The sequence below is a fragment of the Apteryx mantelli genome, chromosome 10 (genome assembly GCF_036417845.1).
Source record: "Apteryx mantelli isolate bAptMan1 chromosome 10, bAptMan1.hap1, whole genome shotgun sequence".
In the NCBI taxonomy this organism is placed as follows: Eukaryota; Metazoa; Chordata; class Aves; order Apterygiformes; family Apterygidae; genus Apteryx; species Apteryx mantelli.
This window is the reverse complement of record NC_089987.1, coordinates 4,580,261-4,597,428: the sequence shown is the minus strand read 5'-3', so window position 1 is coordinate 4,597,428 and position 17,168 is coordinate 4,580,261. Positions and strand designations below refer to the sequence as shown.

Genomic DNA, 17,168 nt, shown 5'->3' with positions numbered 1-17,168 from the left:
CCAGTTGGCAATCCGGTTCTATGCACTGGAGCAGTGAAACTCTAGTCAGTTAACATTGCTATAAGATTAGGGTTTAACAAACTTCCATTGTAACAAGTCAGATTGGCCAATGTTTAAATAGAAATAGTTATTTGGGTAAAGATTAGAGAGTTGCTAGGCATGGATCCAACTTCCTTAGCTAAGGAAAGAATTCTAGCGATGTATTTGAGCAATAGTTCTTGTACCTAGCTTACGGTGAAGCATAGCCTGTAGGATCCCTTCCTACAGAAGTACACAAGCACCTTGTTTATGACAAAAGGGTTGACATCCTTGACCTGTTCTCATTGTTTCTGCTCTTACGTTGTTGCATGCAGCGTCCAAAGCCCAAGGAATTACAGGTTGAGCATCATCCTTGAGGCTGGTCTGAGAGGATGGTTGAGTGGGAGTGCTGCAGGATGACAGAATCTCACTGAAACTTCTATTACTGAGCATCTCTAAGAACAGTTAAACTAAACCTGTGAGACCTAATAGTATTAGCTATGCTTTGGAGCAGGCTGAGATTAACTGACATCTCAAGGTTCTTTCAGGCTCTATTTTCTGCAGTTCTGAGGCCAAGAACTTGGGCTTTTTTCCAAGATATGGCGTAGTTGTGATCAGCAGTTCCAACTTCACATTTAACAGAAACAGATAGACAGATGTTCTTCGACTTGAACTGTGTGATGCAAAACCTTCCCCATCTTTAAAAAAGCACATTTCCCTTCCAATAATTGTGTATTTATGCTATGCTATGAGTAAGTGTTCAGCCATCACCCTGGAGTCGGAGATGCTCTTTGCGGTGCCCTGCGGTGAAGCACACATCTTCTGTGTCCTTGTGCTGGGGGCATGCACTTGCTCAGCCCTTTCTCCCTCTGAGAGCTGAAACTCCCTGTTTATCTCCAAATAACAGTTTTTTCTGCTCAGACCCAGTTAATACATGCTAACCTCAGTGTAAACAGTTTTTCGTAGGTAAATTCCCTCAGGAAAACTTTGTGCTTGATTTCTGTGGAGTTACTTAGCTGTAATCATGCCGAATTCTCGGGGTTTCAAGCAGAGTGCCTCCTGCAGAGGTGTTTTGCCTGCTAATGACAGGCACTCAAGCTGTTCATTTTGTTAAGGCAAGGGCACTTGAAGGACGACTCTCTACTTTTACCATCCCTTCCTGTCTTGTACAAGGAAAACTGCAGAACTTTCACAGAATAAATGTTACGATTCCTTTGCTTAGTAAACCTACCTCTGAAAATATATGGGCGTTGCTATGAAAATGAGACACTTGTTCCTGTGTTTTCTGAAAGAATGTTATATAGAGAGAGCAATTACCCTCCTCCTCTGAGATAAGCTGTAAAATCATAACAAATAGCTAAACAGATACCAAAAAGGAAGGCTTTAGCAGGCTTTTTGAGACAATTTTCTTGTTGTGGACTTAATAAAGGTGGCTGCTGTGCTGTTTTGACACATTGCCCTGGTCTTCCAGCTTCTCCGAGGCAGACGGCAGCTGCATAACTCTCGGTTCCGGTGGAAGTCCCTCTGCTCCCTGCAATGACAACTGCTCTGTGCTGGCACCAGCTCATATCTGCACAGCCATCTGAAGGGGGAGAAGCCTTGCATCTATGCCAACTGCTCTTAAAGTCATGGGCATATACGTCCTCTACGTTGCCTCCATCTCCCTGTGCCTTTTAAGCAATCATCTGCAATAATCTTCCTTCCTTGGAGGAATCTAAGAGGGATGTGAGCAGTTGCTCCCCCGTGCCTTCAGCAGAGAGCAAAAGAACACGTAGGTTGTATGTGTTATATCCTTCTGCTAGACAAGTACTTAGTCTGAGGTCCTTGGGAATACATATTCCAACAGTGGACTGCATTTGTACACGATGTCTTGAACAACAAAAGCTAATGAATTGCTTTACCGGCTGCACGCATGCAATTAATCAAGCATTAACCATACAGGGGAAGGTAGCCTGCCAGCTAAATTCACATAAATAAGTTTGCAATCAGATTTCACTCATTTCTTTGCCGCTGCTCAGAATACAAAATGATGCATCTTGCAACAGTGGCTCTGCCTGCTTGTTTGTCTGGTGTGTTGTTGCCTTGGGTAGCAGATGGATGGAACTTGGGACAATGTCACAGCCTCCAAAATACGTGACTTGCTTCAGTGATCCAAACCCCCTAATAGCTTCTCATTGAAGGGCTGTACACAGCAAAACAAAGTCAGTGCAAAGAGTAGAGGGAAAATCCGCAGAAACTGGAGGTACGAGTAACTAGTGGGAAAGGAACTGAGCCTCAGGCACCTTCACACTGAACTGTCCGGGTCCCGAGATTTCTGGAGGGTGGTTCGTGGTGACTGTTGGCTCTCCCCGCCCTGCGAGACAGGCTCTTGGTCTCTAACTGCTCGTTTTGAAGAGAGTTAGTCGGTGCCTGCAAAGTTTAGCGTTCATTGCAGGAATGACTGCGTCTGTATACTCTCTGCACAGCTCCACCCTTACCCGTTACGGATGTTGAAAAATCATTCTTTCCAGGTGTAAAATGTGGGCCCCGGTGGGGAAGCAAAAGCCGGCGAGGTGAGTTTGTTTGGGTATCGAACGTGGCAGAGAGAGACTTCAAATTCTAACCGTGACTTTTCCTGAAGTATTTGTTCTGCCCTATCAGCTAATACAGCGATGGTGCATGCATTAACATCCTGAAGTTGAAATAGAGATCAAGGGTATAGGGTATAAATTGGTTCTACAGCATAACGTTAAATAATCAAACCGTGCTGGAGCAGCCTCTGTGACAAAATGACTTACATTTTTGGTGCTGCTTTTTAAATGTGATTACGCACTTTAATTGTTTAACTGCAGTCTATGGAGCAGGTTCAAAGATGTTTTAAAGTAACTTATGGCATGAAAAGCCTCCTGGTTTTTAAAGATGCCACAGGTTCAATAAATTTGTTTTTAGTTTTGTGTGATGCGTGAAACAGCAATTTTGTTCAGTGCTTTCGGAGGGAGGAGCAGGATTTCCTAAGACACACTGGAACAGGGGGGATGCAACTGTATAAAGACAACATAAATTTCCATTCTGTTTGTTGCCTCGTAGCACTGGAGGAACACAAAGCACATATAAATCTCATGGTATCTGAGAGAACAGAACATTTCTGCTATTCTGAGCCTTAGAAGGAACAGCACTGTGACTTATTATGACATGAAGGGCCCCAAAATAAAGACGTAAAGGTGACTTTGGATTTATTTTGCTCCTCTCTTTCCCCCATTCATCCCATTGCTATCTCCAAGAAGCAGAACCCTACCCACAGCTCCAGCTGGCCCAACCCCATGTAGAACCGATCGCAAACCTCGGTGAATTTGCTTCAGCAGCATCCGGATCCCCTCCCATGAACAGGGAGGTGGGAGCAGGTTGCTTTGGAAGCGCATCTTGCAAGCTCAGTAATGTGTGGAAACTGAGCTTTAAATTTGTGCTCAATTTGGTTTTGCTTCTGACTCCTCAGAGAGCAGAAAATCGTAACTTATAGTGCCAGTTCTCAGTATTTATAACCAAATCCTTGTTAAAACACTGGAAAGATGATTAAAAAAAAAGAAAAAGGAAAGAAACGGCAGATGGTGTCATCCTGCTAAACATTGTTTACTGTTGCCAGTTGTTTTAGGAGTGCTCAAGTGGAATTTAAACGAGAGCTTTACCGTGCAGGAGACAGACCTTTCCTTCGAGTGTTTCAGCTCAGTAAGTTTCTGCCTCGTGAGTGGCACTAATAATCTAGCTTCAATCACCTCCAATTCCAAATCGTGTCCTGAGAGCGTGCGTGGGGGGGTGGCGAGGAGGCCTGGAGCATTTCTGGGATCTCTGTGAAGCAATGAAAATGTCACGGTCACATTCAGTTCCGCAGTTGCTCCGTACTTTACGGACTCCCTTTCACCAGGCAGGGTGAGCACGAAGACCGTCCCTGGGTCTGGTGTGGGCCAGTGCGCAGCGCTGCTTGGGACAGTAAGCCTAATTTTGGCTCTCATCTGAGTGAATTTGAGCAAGGTGCTTTGCTTTTGGGTGGATCTGTTTCCACTCTTTGTCCCTTCCTGTGGACCTGGAAGTCCTCAGCCCGGGAACGCTCCCCTGGCCCGGATGGAGGTTCCCACCAGCGGCGCTGCTGGGGTTGCTGCTCTAGTGGAGCTCAGATGATGATGGTTAAGCAGGGGAGCCAGCGCTCAGGCTACAGATCTCTGCATTTAATATATAAAAGTCTTAGAGCGCTCTCTTGATTTTTAATTTAAAAGCGGTTCTGACCTTAAAGAAAAGCGACGTCAATGCGAAGACCTTGTATAGAAGTAAAATTACGAACATTCAAAACCAGATTATCAAAGGTACCTGCCAAAGCTCCCCCACTGCCACCGTGCAGAGCTCAGAGAACTGAAGAGCTCTTGTCTGTCGAGTGTGTTCGGCTTCTGAATATACTTTTCAATAAACGTTCAGTTAAAGCGGTGGGAATTGAGGCTGTTTATGAAGAGCACAGTTCTGTACCCTTTCGCATGACAGGGTAGCACTAACAATTTGGGAGAAGAAAAGCACTTGCAAAAGATTGTCAGGGCAGTGAATCCCGTTAGAGGATCTATGGTTAATTATCTTTTACAGTGCACCCAGTGCTCAGTTGCATAATACACTTGTCAAATGTATTAAAATGACAGATCTATTTGTAACCCTCTGATAAGAACCTGATTAAATTTTTTGCCTGACTTGTTGGAGATCCCAGTGTTGTCCTTGCTAATAAATGTCCACTGCATTTGTCATTAATTTTAACATTTGCAGTCCCATTAATTTTTTAAACAGATTTGGTCTGATTATAATGTATTATTTTGTGTGTTAGTAGCAGGAGGGCTGGCTTGACTGAGGAAAGCGCTAGGTTTCATGTTTGGGTTTTTCTTCCTAATATCACATTAAAATTCATTAAAAATCAGGCTCTTTTAGTTCCTGGAACCAGGCATGTTTTAAAAAGATAATGTGACTGAGGTCCCGTAGTTGTGTCTCTATGCATGAATTTAGGCAGGCAAGCACTCAGGTTGTTTTCTCTTTGGTGACCAGTCATTTTCATTAAAACAAACAAACAAAAAACCTCACTGCTTTGTGGAGCATGAAAGAAATTCATACACTTTCTCCTTCTAAATGTTGCTGGTGATAAGCCTTGAAGTTTATCTTTCTGGTACTTCATGAGGGAACATAATTGTTGCAGAGTCAATCTGTTTGCGAAGATGGATGAGATTTACACTTTGGGGCCTTGGATACATAACTATTGCAGTGTTCTTTGATTTTTTTATTTTTATTTTTTATAATTGCTTCCTAGCTCTAAAGAATACTTCTTAGAGTGAACGTGTTTTGAAGAGGGGATTTGGCTGAAATTCAGCCTCTTGCAGTCTAACCGAATTGAGCACCTGTTCTACGACACACAACTTCCCTAGCTGTTGGCAAACGAGATGAATTGCTGTCCTGCCGCTGAGCAGCCTTTTGGGAAGCTGATGAACCCTTCTTCCGTATCGCCACTGGGATGCATCGCATGTCAGGGCTCAGACCATGATGGTCACCTCGTCGCACACCGTCTGCTCAGGTGGTGTCTTAAATGCTTAGGCGCTAGCAGATAGCCTCATGTCTTAAAGTTTGTGCCTTTTCTTTGTGTCATCAGTTGCTTTAATCTTTCCAAATTATGCATAATCTGCCTGTTATTGATGAATAAATGTTGGCCTCCTGGCTTCTCAGCATGTATTTTGTTTTTTAAAACTTCCTGGAAAACGTCTTATGTTGCTCCTAAGGAATTTAACGTTTCTATGCCAGTGGATTGAGAACAACAGATTTCTGTGCTCTCTTTCAGTGAGGTGCAGGTTAAAATGCAAAAGACTTCCCCAATATGGTTTAAAGCCTCAGGGATTTGGTCTTTAAGAAACAAACAAACAGTTCTGCAACAGAAATAAGTGAGATTAGAGCTGTGTGGAAAATTTGTATTCTGAGAGAGGAAGAATTGGACTGAGGTGGAATGAGAAGTCACAAGAATGAATTTTTCTACAAATGAAAACGCTTGAAAAAATTCTTGCAAAGGACCTGACCCAGTGTTTGGAGCCTGCTGATAGAGCCAGCAGCTCGGGGTGTTGGCCAAGCTGGGAGCTGGGTTCAGGAGTAGCTGGTGGTTGGAGAGGTCAGCCAGCTGCTGTGATGGGCTGTAAAACAGAAAATAAATAACAGATAATAACCTGCCCTGCAGGTGAATTGCTTTGAGCTAGAGAGACTGGAAATGTCAGCTGGTGGGATGCCAGATCGGTAATCTGCCGAGCCTGTGTTGGTGATGTGTACCTATGAGACAGCACTCTTCGGACAAACAAACATTTCTCTACTGACACGTACGCGAACAGCACACTGGGCTGCATCAAAATGTAGGATACCTGTTGCAGAAGACTTTTTCAGACTGCAGAGCACAAGCGGTCTTCTGCTCTGAACTCTTGAGGGACTTCAGATGAGACAGCTGTGACCTCTATTTTCCACAGGCACCTTCCTGCCGGCCCATTTTGGGAGACAGGCAAGTGCTGTCTGTCTAAGGAGCAGTGGTTTTGCAGGTCACTGAAGGAAGATTTGACTCCAAGGTCTGGCTCAACCATGGTTCTTCTGTGAAGCTTCGAGTAATTTGTCTCATCTCTTTTGCTTCCACTTTCCAGGTGGCTCTTTGCCTGTTTTCTCCATTTAGCCCATGAGACGATGGATTCTTTTGCTATATTGGTACAGGGCCTCTTTCTGTCTTTATACAGGGTCTTGCACAAAATTCCAGCCAGAATTATCATACAAACACCTAAACCTGTGACTTGAGAAACACTTAATGGGTCGTTTCCCGTTGTCCATTTGTTGTTTTTAACACAATTTAACCTCTCCAGCCAGGATTGCGTGTATTTCCTTTGTAAACTGAAGAAATTGTTACATGTGTATCTAACTCCAAGCTTTGTAAACCTGAGAAATTGTTATATCTGTATCTAACTACACGAGCTTGATAAATAGAAATGTCGCAAGTCCCCAGCAAAGTAGTGCAAGAGCCCCTTCTTTTAATACCTGTTTAACCATTCTTAACTCACTGCGACGATGTGACATCAAGTTTTGATTTCCATGCTTTATTTCCCTAATGACCTAATTTCATTAACTCTACATCAGAGTCAGAAAAAAGTCCTAGCAAGCATCAAGTCCTTTCACAACCCGGTAAGGCTTAAAGCTCAGGAAGGGATTTGTATATCCCCTTAGTTTTCTTAATTGTAAACAAAGCCCGAGTGCCTTGTGTAATAAGCACATTTCAGAGCAGCATGTGGCTCATTAAAGTCCTAACATCTGAACTTGTGTATTAAAGGTAAGCAAATAACTAACCTGTGTTTCTTCTATTAGCGAGAGTGTGCCCACTAGAAGGCACTATCTGCTAGAGAATTATAAACCTGGGGAAAAGAAGAGAGTGGAGAAAGAGCCTCATATAAATAATTCCGTACGGATACCTCCAGAACTGAAGACTTGGGTGTACTTTTAGGAAGAGGATGGACAGTGTATCTAGCCTTGGTCCCAGCTATTTCACAGCAAAACCATAAGGAATCAACATGTATTTTCTTTTTGATGGCACAAAGTGTCAAATATACTGACAATATGAAAGAATGCATTTCTTGAATTTTCAAGTTTGGAGGAAGAAGCACTGAATGACTTCGGCAATTCCCCAGGATTTCAAAGACAGGAGGGTTAGGTCTCTACTCTTCATATTTCCACAGTAATCTTGGGCAAATAGATTCCCATGCCTCGTTCCTTCTGGGGAAAGGAACCAAAGTTCCTTAGTGGGAACGCTGAGATAACGATAAGTCTAGAGGAGGCCAGAAAACAAGAATTTGCACAAATGCTCCCTGTCTCCCCTGCTGGCAACACACTGTGAGAATTACAAGGCAAAGTACTAATTATTTCTCGTGAACTCCATCGCAACACAGGGAAAGGTGCAGGCCATGGTACTTGCCAGGCATCTGAGAGACTTAGGTTCAGCTCAAGGAAAGGAGGGATTTGAAGCTGGCTCTTGCGCACATCAAGTGAGTGTTGTAGTTGCACAGTGGATGTCTCTGGCCTATAACCAGGTTCACTCAGTGCAGGGACCAGATGGTATTAGTTAAAGAGCTATCTATGTATGTGCAGTCTTACTTACTGTACATTGCCTTTAGGGCAGAGATTAAATGAAAAATCCTCTTAAGGATTCCATAATTCTGTATCACTATCAGTGGGCCTTAGCATTTCAAAAGATGGATTTATTATAACACTATCAGTCTGAAATGAAAGTAGCATTCCTGCTGTAAAGATAGGAATCGAGACACCAAAAGCGTCAAGCCAGAAGTTTCAAATTTATTTTTCATGCCCAGCTTGAAATGCTTAGTCCAGAGCTTTTCAGTTTAGCACTGTGTACAATTTTGTGCATTTGAAACTCAGCTCCTGTGACTTTCAGCTTGTTTCTGGATTCTCAGAGCTTAAGTCAGGCAACCAGAAAATGATACTACTATTAATGATTGGCTATGAAAAATTTGATTGAAGACTTGCATGGTGTCACCCATAACTTCTGTCTTAGAAAGAGACTGATTCTATTCTTGAGGAGGTGTTTGGCTACATTCACCATGAGATACACCTCTTTCCTTTGTGTCCTTCACTGTGCAGCTTTCAACTCCTGCAACAAATGAAGCTTGATTGCCACCGAAAACAACCACCCTTTCTGCCTTAACCTCCAGAGCAGATTAATTGTTGCTGGTCAGAAGGCCTACGTGACATGTTCTTAATACAGACTCCTTGTGAAAGAGCTTCTATACTGAATAGTTACCTGGAGACAGCTTGGAAACAAAGGCTCTTTCCTCATTAGCAGTTGTAACTGAGCTCTGCAGAGTCAGAGTCAAGGAGAAACAGGAGCAGGGGTTGAAGATGGTGGTGTTAATGAAAATTTGGGGTAGAAGGTGTGGGAGGTGAGTGCAGAGATAGAGCAGGAGCAGGGGAGGATCTCTGCCTTCCCCCTCCTTAGCTCCTCCACCTTTCCTTTTCCCTGTAAATGCAGGTCCCATGGCCTCTCTTCTTTTTCCGTGTAATTCCTTCTCTCTCATGCTGCTTGTGAAAAATAGCTTTGCTGTCCCCTTCCTTGCTGCTTGGGCCAATTAAGGGAAGGAAAGAAGGAAATAGCATGACCAGCACAGACAATTGGGAAGTTCAGGTGAGTAGATTTTCCATCCATCTCACCATTTCCTAGGTGGCAAGTGTTACATAGAGATGTGCCACCTGTTACAGCAGAAACCCTTTCCCCTCTTGTAGGTAGCCAGGAGGCAGAAAGGAGCCGACACCTGTAACCACTTGCCAAGGCAGAGCAATTTACTGCCACAGTATAGGTCTGCTGCGCCTGTGCATTACACCAGGTTTGCTTGTACAAGGAAACCAGAGGAGGGTGTATTTAATTTGTAAATGTTTATGAATGAAAATAAACTTTAGGATGCAAATATGCCAGTGATAAAAGCAAAGTGTTTGTTACCATGGTGACAGTCAGCAAGAATTTCTCTTAAATTGGAAAGTGCTTATATAGACTTCAGAACAGAGATAACTAAGAAAATTCAAGCTGCAGTCTCAAAGGACAGCCTTAAACAGAATGCAGCCCTACACAGTTTGGTTTAAATGAATATATGCAACAGCTTTATCCATGATCTAATACGAAAGACAGTCCCTGTTCAGGAGCTTGATCCTCAGACATTTTTTTTTCTTCTGTTTTATTAATGCAGAACACAACCTTGCAAAAGTGAGGAGGCCCAGTGGAAAGAATACACTTCTGTCAGTATATTCAGAAAGAAAAAGGATGCTATTATTTTATAAAGTGTTATCAAAGCCACATAAAGTAACACTTCAGTATTCTTCTACTGCTCTACCATAGGTTCTGAGTAAGAACAAAACATGTTTCTCAAAAATATGCATCATTTTAAGGGCTACAACCAATACTTTCCTCTCTGAAAGGTATGTTTTGAATTAAATTATTACTTTTCAAAATCAGTTAATGTTAAAATTATGAGGGTAAGCTATCCCTACTGAAACATGTTTAGAATCTTTCCAATGACTCAAAGAATCTAGCCTCTCCTTAAAGCTGAAATAATTTTCAATAATTATTCTGACAGAATAAGCTTCAAGAAAGGAGGCTTATTATTGCTGTATTTATGAAAGTGCTAGAAAATTCAAGAATGAGTAGAAGGCCAGATGAAAATTTATACTCATATAACCCTACCACACAGGAACTAAATGACCCTCTATTTTAATATACTTCACTATGGATTTGCTCTATATTGTAATTATTTGGTAAAATCCAGATTTGACAGGGCATGAATTGTGCTTACCCTTTTATTATACAGAATATACCCATATTCTAGACTATATTCTATAGGTAGAGGCTATGCTAAAGTCTTTCCATAACTTGTAACTAAGCTACAGTTCTCGCATATAGTGACATACATATGCTAGATTTTTCTTTAATACATATGACCTGTTTATGTCACCACATAATAGTTTATTAGATTTTTTTAATGACGTTACAAGGAGCCTAAGGCTGGTATTACAAGGTATATTTATACATTTTCTGTGTTCACAAAATTGCGCTATTATTATGAGCTTTTATCACAATTTCCCCTCAATTTTGAAAAATGACCCATCTATTGCCTTTGTAATACACCAGTGCTAATGCAGTGGCATTCGAATAGTAGTCTTAAGTGTGGTCCGTGTATAACCGCTAGCTGCCACTAGTGCTTTCTTAAATTTATATTTCAGGCTGCAGTAGCACTGCAATGATTGTCAGCATTATTCAGACATAGGTCATTTTTCTTCACAACAGTGACATATTAAAGACTCTTTTAAAACACTTTTGATTTCCAAAATACTCTAATGCATTCCATTAAACTTCAGGCCTATACATGTGGGTATGATTATAAAAGCAAACACCTTTCTAAACCAAGTATTTTCCAAAGTTCCAGCTATGTGTTATTCACAGACTAGCAAGGCTTTACAATTCTCCTAACGGGATCCTCTCCAGTTTTGTTACTCAATATCTCACTGCTTAGGTAGCAAACTTTGTTTTGTACAAACAGCCAATGACTTATACTGAAAGACCAGGTGCAGACACTTCCCCAATCCCATTCCTATTCTGTCAAATATCGCTATTTTAATAGCGATTATTGTCCAAACAGGAGGCTGCTAAAAGACACATCGTCAATTTCAAGTGTTTTACAGTATTAAGAAATTAAGTCTCATAATGAGATTTGTCATAATTAGTAGTTCCTTGTCTTTCTAAATACAATAGATTTGAATGGCAGTGTTTGCTCAACTGTGTATAGACGCCTCTAATGTTAAATCAGCATTTCTGTTCTGTTAGAGAAACACACAGGTAGGGTAATACCATGAGTATGAGATATGATTTTGATGTTCAGCACCTTACTTTTCCAAAATCACTTTATTACAGTTACTAGAAAACAACACATAATCCTGTACTGGTTCAGTGACTGATGCTTAGAACTAAGATTAATGCTAAGTTTCAATCTTGTGCTTCACTCCACAAAGTTACATAGGACAAGTTAAGATTTCCATTTGATGGAAGTCACTAGATTTTTAGCTATCAAAAATGAAACGTCTAGAAAAAGTATAAGAAACAGGGAAAAAGTGACTTCACAAAAAAATTCACTCAGTAGTTTAGATCCGTAAGATCTGTGTTTTAATAACACAACTAATTGATCCTCATAACAAGAATTCAAAAAGTGAAATTACAGTACATGACTCAAAATATAAACTAACCTATCTCTAGCTGTACATCAGGAATGCAAGCTCTATAACAATATAAAAATGCTTTTACACACTGTAGTTGCAAAAAGCTGTTCTGTAATTCCAAGGGCTTGTTAAAAAAAAAAAAGTGAGACAAAAAACAGAAAAAGTGTTCCAGCATTCATCTTAAGTTATTGGCAACCTGTTGGGGGAAGATAAAAAAAAAAAATTACTGAGAAGAATTAGAGAAGCACATTCATCAGAAATAGTGCAGTTATTGAAGCATCAATAAAATCAGCCATCAGCAAAATTTCCACACTCCTGGGGCTGGGATCACAAAGTATAAAAAAAAATTATTTGTGGGGTTCAGGTTGAGAGAATAAAGTTAGCTTCTGGGAGACCCATAATAACCTATATTTCTACCAGAGTATCACAAAGAACAGGTACTTTAATAAGGCAAGATATATACCTGCCTCAAACACACATACCAGTTATACAGACTGCATAGTATTCTAGAACCAACCTCAGAATTTCAGGCATAAGACAGGTTATTTGAGACATGCCTTATTAGCTACCTTTAAAATCTATGTTAAGCTAACATGCTACATCTGGTACTTTATTTAACAGCTGCTTTCCATGGATTATAAAAAAAAAAAAATCAAGTTTTGTGCACACTGAAGTGAAATATCACTGCTCACATACGATAACTAAGCCCTCCGGCACAGCTTTTTTATGCTCTGATAGTTTTGGCAGTCTTGCATTGCCACCATCCTCTGAAATGCCTTTAGCAAGTCTTGCAAATGTTGTGTATGTGTTACTTAGTCACTTGAATTTATTTACATGTTGCTGTACTGGACCTTTACCTGCTGCTTTCCGAGTAGATGAAACATCTGCTTCTCTGATGTTTTTGCATAACATGGGGATACATTATCAATCAAGAAATTACATGGTAAGAACAAACACCACATTTACCTTTCTACACAAAGTTTCTTTTTCCAGGGAAAGTTCCCTTAAAATAAGCCTTGCCTAACATTTGAGTGTTCTGTTACATTCATCGTTGGAGTCAGCACCTGCTGCTTTGCAGTGGCACAAGTGAGTCACATACTCCCAGCAAGTTCCTGACTTACACAGGAGAAGTTTAGAGGTGATTGAGAGTAACTCACTCATTAGCCCCTGTGCACAACAACAGGTTCTGGAGGCCTGAGGAGCTTAGGGGGAGCTGAAGTCTACAACATGCAGCTGAGGATGGAAGAGTAGCACCAAGCTAACAGTAACTTTCTAGCTACAGAAATCAGAGTGAAGGGTGGGAATGAGAAATGGGAAAAGATCAGCTCGCTTTGTTTCTGATGTTCTAAGGTCTTTGCATCTCTTCCCCTTCCTGTGTTGCATGACGGTCATTATTTCAGATATTACTAAGAGTACCAGAGCAAGTGAGCAACAGAGGATGAATACAGCTACTATACTTCCTCATTAACTAACTAGAAATGGAGAAAATACAACTTTCATCCATTACTGGTAAAGAAAACATCATTGGTGAAGTAGGAGTTTGCTGAGGAGAGCAAATCAGTGTCCTGCTTTTTGTATTATAAAGTACAGAGCTACTCTGCATGAATTTCAGACTGCCTCACAAATCAAAGCACAAAATACTGTCTGCTTCAAAGTCAGTAATTTCAAGTGAGGAGAGGATTTGTTTCAGGGATAGCAAACGACTGTCTCACTTTAACTCTTGTTAGTAGCAGGGGTCTTGTTCTCGCCTTCTAATTCTTCCACTCCTGCTTGCGTCATGAGGTCTGCTATGTTTTTCTCCAGGTCATCTATGCGACAGCTCATGTCATCAAGTTAACTGGAGTTAAGGAATATGACTGCAAGCTAATAATTATTTTTTTGATTATGGCTTTGCTCAAACTCTTATGATCACGTTCAATTTGTCTTACAAATTCCACTGCCAAATATACATAAAAATATTTGTGCATCCATAGTGTATAGTAGTTATCTGACTTTAAAAAAGGATATTTCTTCCAATGATTTGATCAGACATGGTTTGAAATTTGTCCTGCATCTGCTGAAGCAATGTCTGCACCTGAGAGAAAGAAAAAAAAAGTCTGCTTTGCTTGCACTGAAGAAGTTATTACAATATTTACTCTCATCTTACTCTCATTTTACCAGAATATGTAATAAAAGTAAGCACAAAGTTTTGTTTCATGGTTGAGCTCAACAATGAAAAACTCCACAGTATATTTCCCAATTTAACTATCATATTATAAACAAGAGAACCGAGGTTCATGGTAAACAATTTTATGTTGTAGAAAATGCCTGTGTGCCACAACCGGGGCTAAACCCACAGCAGTTGCTTCCAGCATGCTGTGTTAATCATGTGGTGACGCTCTTTCCAGTATCAGAGTAACAGTCTGAGACAAAACTAAGCCTTTCTCTCCGCACTCCCAAACCTTTGCTCTCAACCGCCGCCCCCCTACGGTAACTCCCCCTTGCAGCCTCTCGGCATCCGCAGCGGGGGAGCCGCGCCGCCCCGGCCGGCAGGACAGCGAGCCTGCCGCAGAGCTGCGCTGGGGAAGGTGCGACGGCGCCCCGAGCCGAGCGGCCCCGCAGGGGCTCAAGCGAGGCAGCTCCGCGGTGAAGGCGGCTTCCAGCAGGAGGCAGCAAGGAAGCCCCGCCGGGAGCCGCCCGGGGCGAGGCCGGGGATGTCGCCCCTCGGGGAGGCCGCGGCCCGCCCGCCCCGGCCCGGCCCCCGCGGCGGCGCTTCGCGGGCCCCCCACGCCCGCCTCACCACGGCGGTGAGGTCCTGCACCGTCTTGGGGTCGGTCTCGGCCATGGTCTCCGGGGCGCGGCGGCGGCGGCTCGGCGGGCGCTCGCGGGCCCAGCTCCCGTCTCCAAGGCAGCAGCACTTCCGCGCCGCTCCCCGCCACTTCCGCCGTGAACTCTCGCGAGAGGAAGCGCCCAGCGGCATTCTGGGAAATGTAGTCCGGGCTGCCCGGAAGTGGCGCGCTGCGCGAAGGCCGCCCCCGAGGGCCGCGCGGGCAGCGAGGGCGTTAAACGCCTTTTGTTGCCAGCGCATTAATCTTAGACGTAATCCCGCTGTTTTTGTCTTATGCTTAGAGTACAGGTTTTTCTCATACTGAGATTTTATGTTTTTTCTGATGCTCTTAAAAATGACTTTACAAATTTGCAGAGATTGCAAATACAATTTTCTAGCCTCAAAAATGGGGCTGTCAGACAAGGCCTTCACCCTTTTTATCGTTTAATTTAAAAGGAAAACGTAATCGGGCGGTTAAGCCCGGCTAGCAAGCATTTACAGGTAATCTGCGTTCACTGGAGAAACGGTGGCATTATGGATTAGCGAAAGCCAGAAATGTTATATAAGCGGGTTGATGATGAAAATAGATATGTTATTGTAACATACTGCCTTCATAAAAGAAAGCAGAAACAACGAAGTTGCGTGCCTTACCCTAAATTCCTGCCTGCCTCAGATTAGTGACGTAGTCCGTAAAACACTGCAAAGCTTCACAGAGGAGGTTTCTGCAGGGGGGATGGTGCACGATAGATTTCCTAAGGGAAGGTTTATAGGCTTTTTCAACCCAAGCCTGCCCATTTGCAGCTTTCTTTAGTGAAGTGAGTTGATGTTTATGTGGCTCGCTTACTCTATACCGAGATAAGATCTAAACCAAAGTTAACAGAAACATTGAATATGGATTTGTAGGTGAAGAACAGTCCCCATTAACAGTAGACGGTTCTCAGATGGCTCATTTCTGCTGAAAGCCGATGGGCTGATACACTCTGCCATATCCCATAACGAGCAGCAAATGTGAGCTGCCGGGTATTTACGTTATTAATGTGCCTTTTGGAACTCTGCAGTAGTAATATAAGAACAATTTAGTGCCAGTTTGGGGAAATTTTGTTGTCTGTTGAAAAGTAAACATAGCTTCTAGTGTTGAGAAATGCTGCCTTTTGGAACGCTGCGATAGTAATATAAGAACTGTTCAGTGCCACTTTGGGGAAATTCTTTTGTCTGTTGAAAAGTAAATACAGCTTTTAGTTTTGGGAAAAGCTAAGAAATTAACTCCCATTTATTTGTTTGAGGTGTTTACAAATGGTGGCTGTTTTTTTGACTGTTTCTTGAAGCACATAAACTCTCGCTTCAAAAAGGTCCTTATACCTGGTCTCCAAGCGCAAATCCAACTGCAAATTTCTCAACTCCCCTGAATGCTGACGTGAGTCGCGGGGCAGAGGGTGGTGCCTCTCTGGTCAGACTGTGGCTGCTCCCTGGCTGCTTCGCGCCCTGGAGGATGTGGCAAAGCAGCTTTGGGAACCGTATCTTCCCCTGTGCCCTTTGAACGTAGGACTCTACAGGGAGACGACGTGGTGATCACTGCAGCGGTCCCTCTGCCGTGTGCCCCACGTGCTGCTCGGGGCGGCCGAGAAGCCATGGCAGTGGGGAGAGGCGCATGCAGAGCAGGAGAGGTCTGACTTGTGCACTTGTGCCTTCTTGCTCTGAGCTGAGGGCAATCTTTGTTCTAGTACGTGTCCTCCTGATAAAACCAAATTGCTGTATGTGGTTATCTTCTCAGTATTTGCAGCTCCTTAGGTAGTCTAGAAAAGGAGAGTAGCTCTCTGAAAATGAGTTGACACCTCAAGCTGCTGGACAGACTATTTCTGTTTTCTTCTAGCCTCTAGACCGGGGTGTCAAAGCTACAGCTGTGACATAGACACCTGCCAGGAGAATTCATATGGTCTGAGGTCCACTACCCACCCGCAGCAGTCTTTCAGGAGTTTCGGTAAGTGACAATGCACATGCCTTTATCGCTTTTCCATTGATTAACAGGAGAAAATATGGACTGGCCTCATTCTCCAGCCTTTTTTTTTCTAGATGGTGTTGTTGCAGCTTGATATGGAGAATTCAGCCTTTGGCTTCAGACTTTGTAAATATGACCATGCTGCTACCAAGCGTGGCAAGTTTAGGTGTGGAACTTTATAGGCGCAGCTCATGCCTCTTCTAACTCAAGCATTGCTACACCATGTTCCATTTTAGGGTATAGACAAGCGCTAGATGTCTTTGACATATTACTTAAAATGCCTGTCCACAAAGCAGGTATAACAGTCTTTCCTACTATGCAGGGAGTCAGATCAAACTGCATAACGGGTCCTCAGGCCATTAAGATTTCTAAAAAATGTCAAGCGGCTGCATACTTCTCCTAACGTTAAGGTTTTTTCTTTAATGGCAGGATAAAACATTTTCATTATTCATTTGCTTCCTAGCATGGCATAGCTAAACAATGACCAACTTAAAATTTAGGGCGGGGGGGAGGTTGTCTCCTTTTGTTTTTAAGACTGGACTGAGAGAAAATGCTGTGCCAGGAGGAGTG

At 42.6% G+C, this 17,168-nt stretch overlaps 1 protein-coding gene across 1 annotated transcript; it reads right to left on the bottom strand.

Moving 5' to 3' along the window:
• Nucleotides 1-9,449: 9,449 nt before the first annotated feature.
• Nucleotides 9,450-14,715, bottom strand: HSBP1 (heat shock factor binding protein 1). Its single transcript, XM_067302420.1, has 4 exons — nt 14,576-14,715; nt 13,804-13,870; nt 13,509-13,628; nt 9,450-11,992 (listed from the first exon to the last, which is right to left on the bottom strand). The coding sequence occupies exons 1-3, from the start codon at nt 14,618-14,620 to the stop codon at nt 13,510-13,512; spliced, it is 231 nt and encodes a 76-aa protein (XP_067158521.1). The 5' UTR covers nt 14,621-14,715; the 3' UTR covers nt 9,450-11,992; nt 13,509.
• Nucleotides 14,716-17,168: the final 2,453 nt, after the last annotated feature.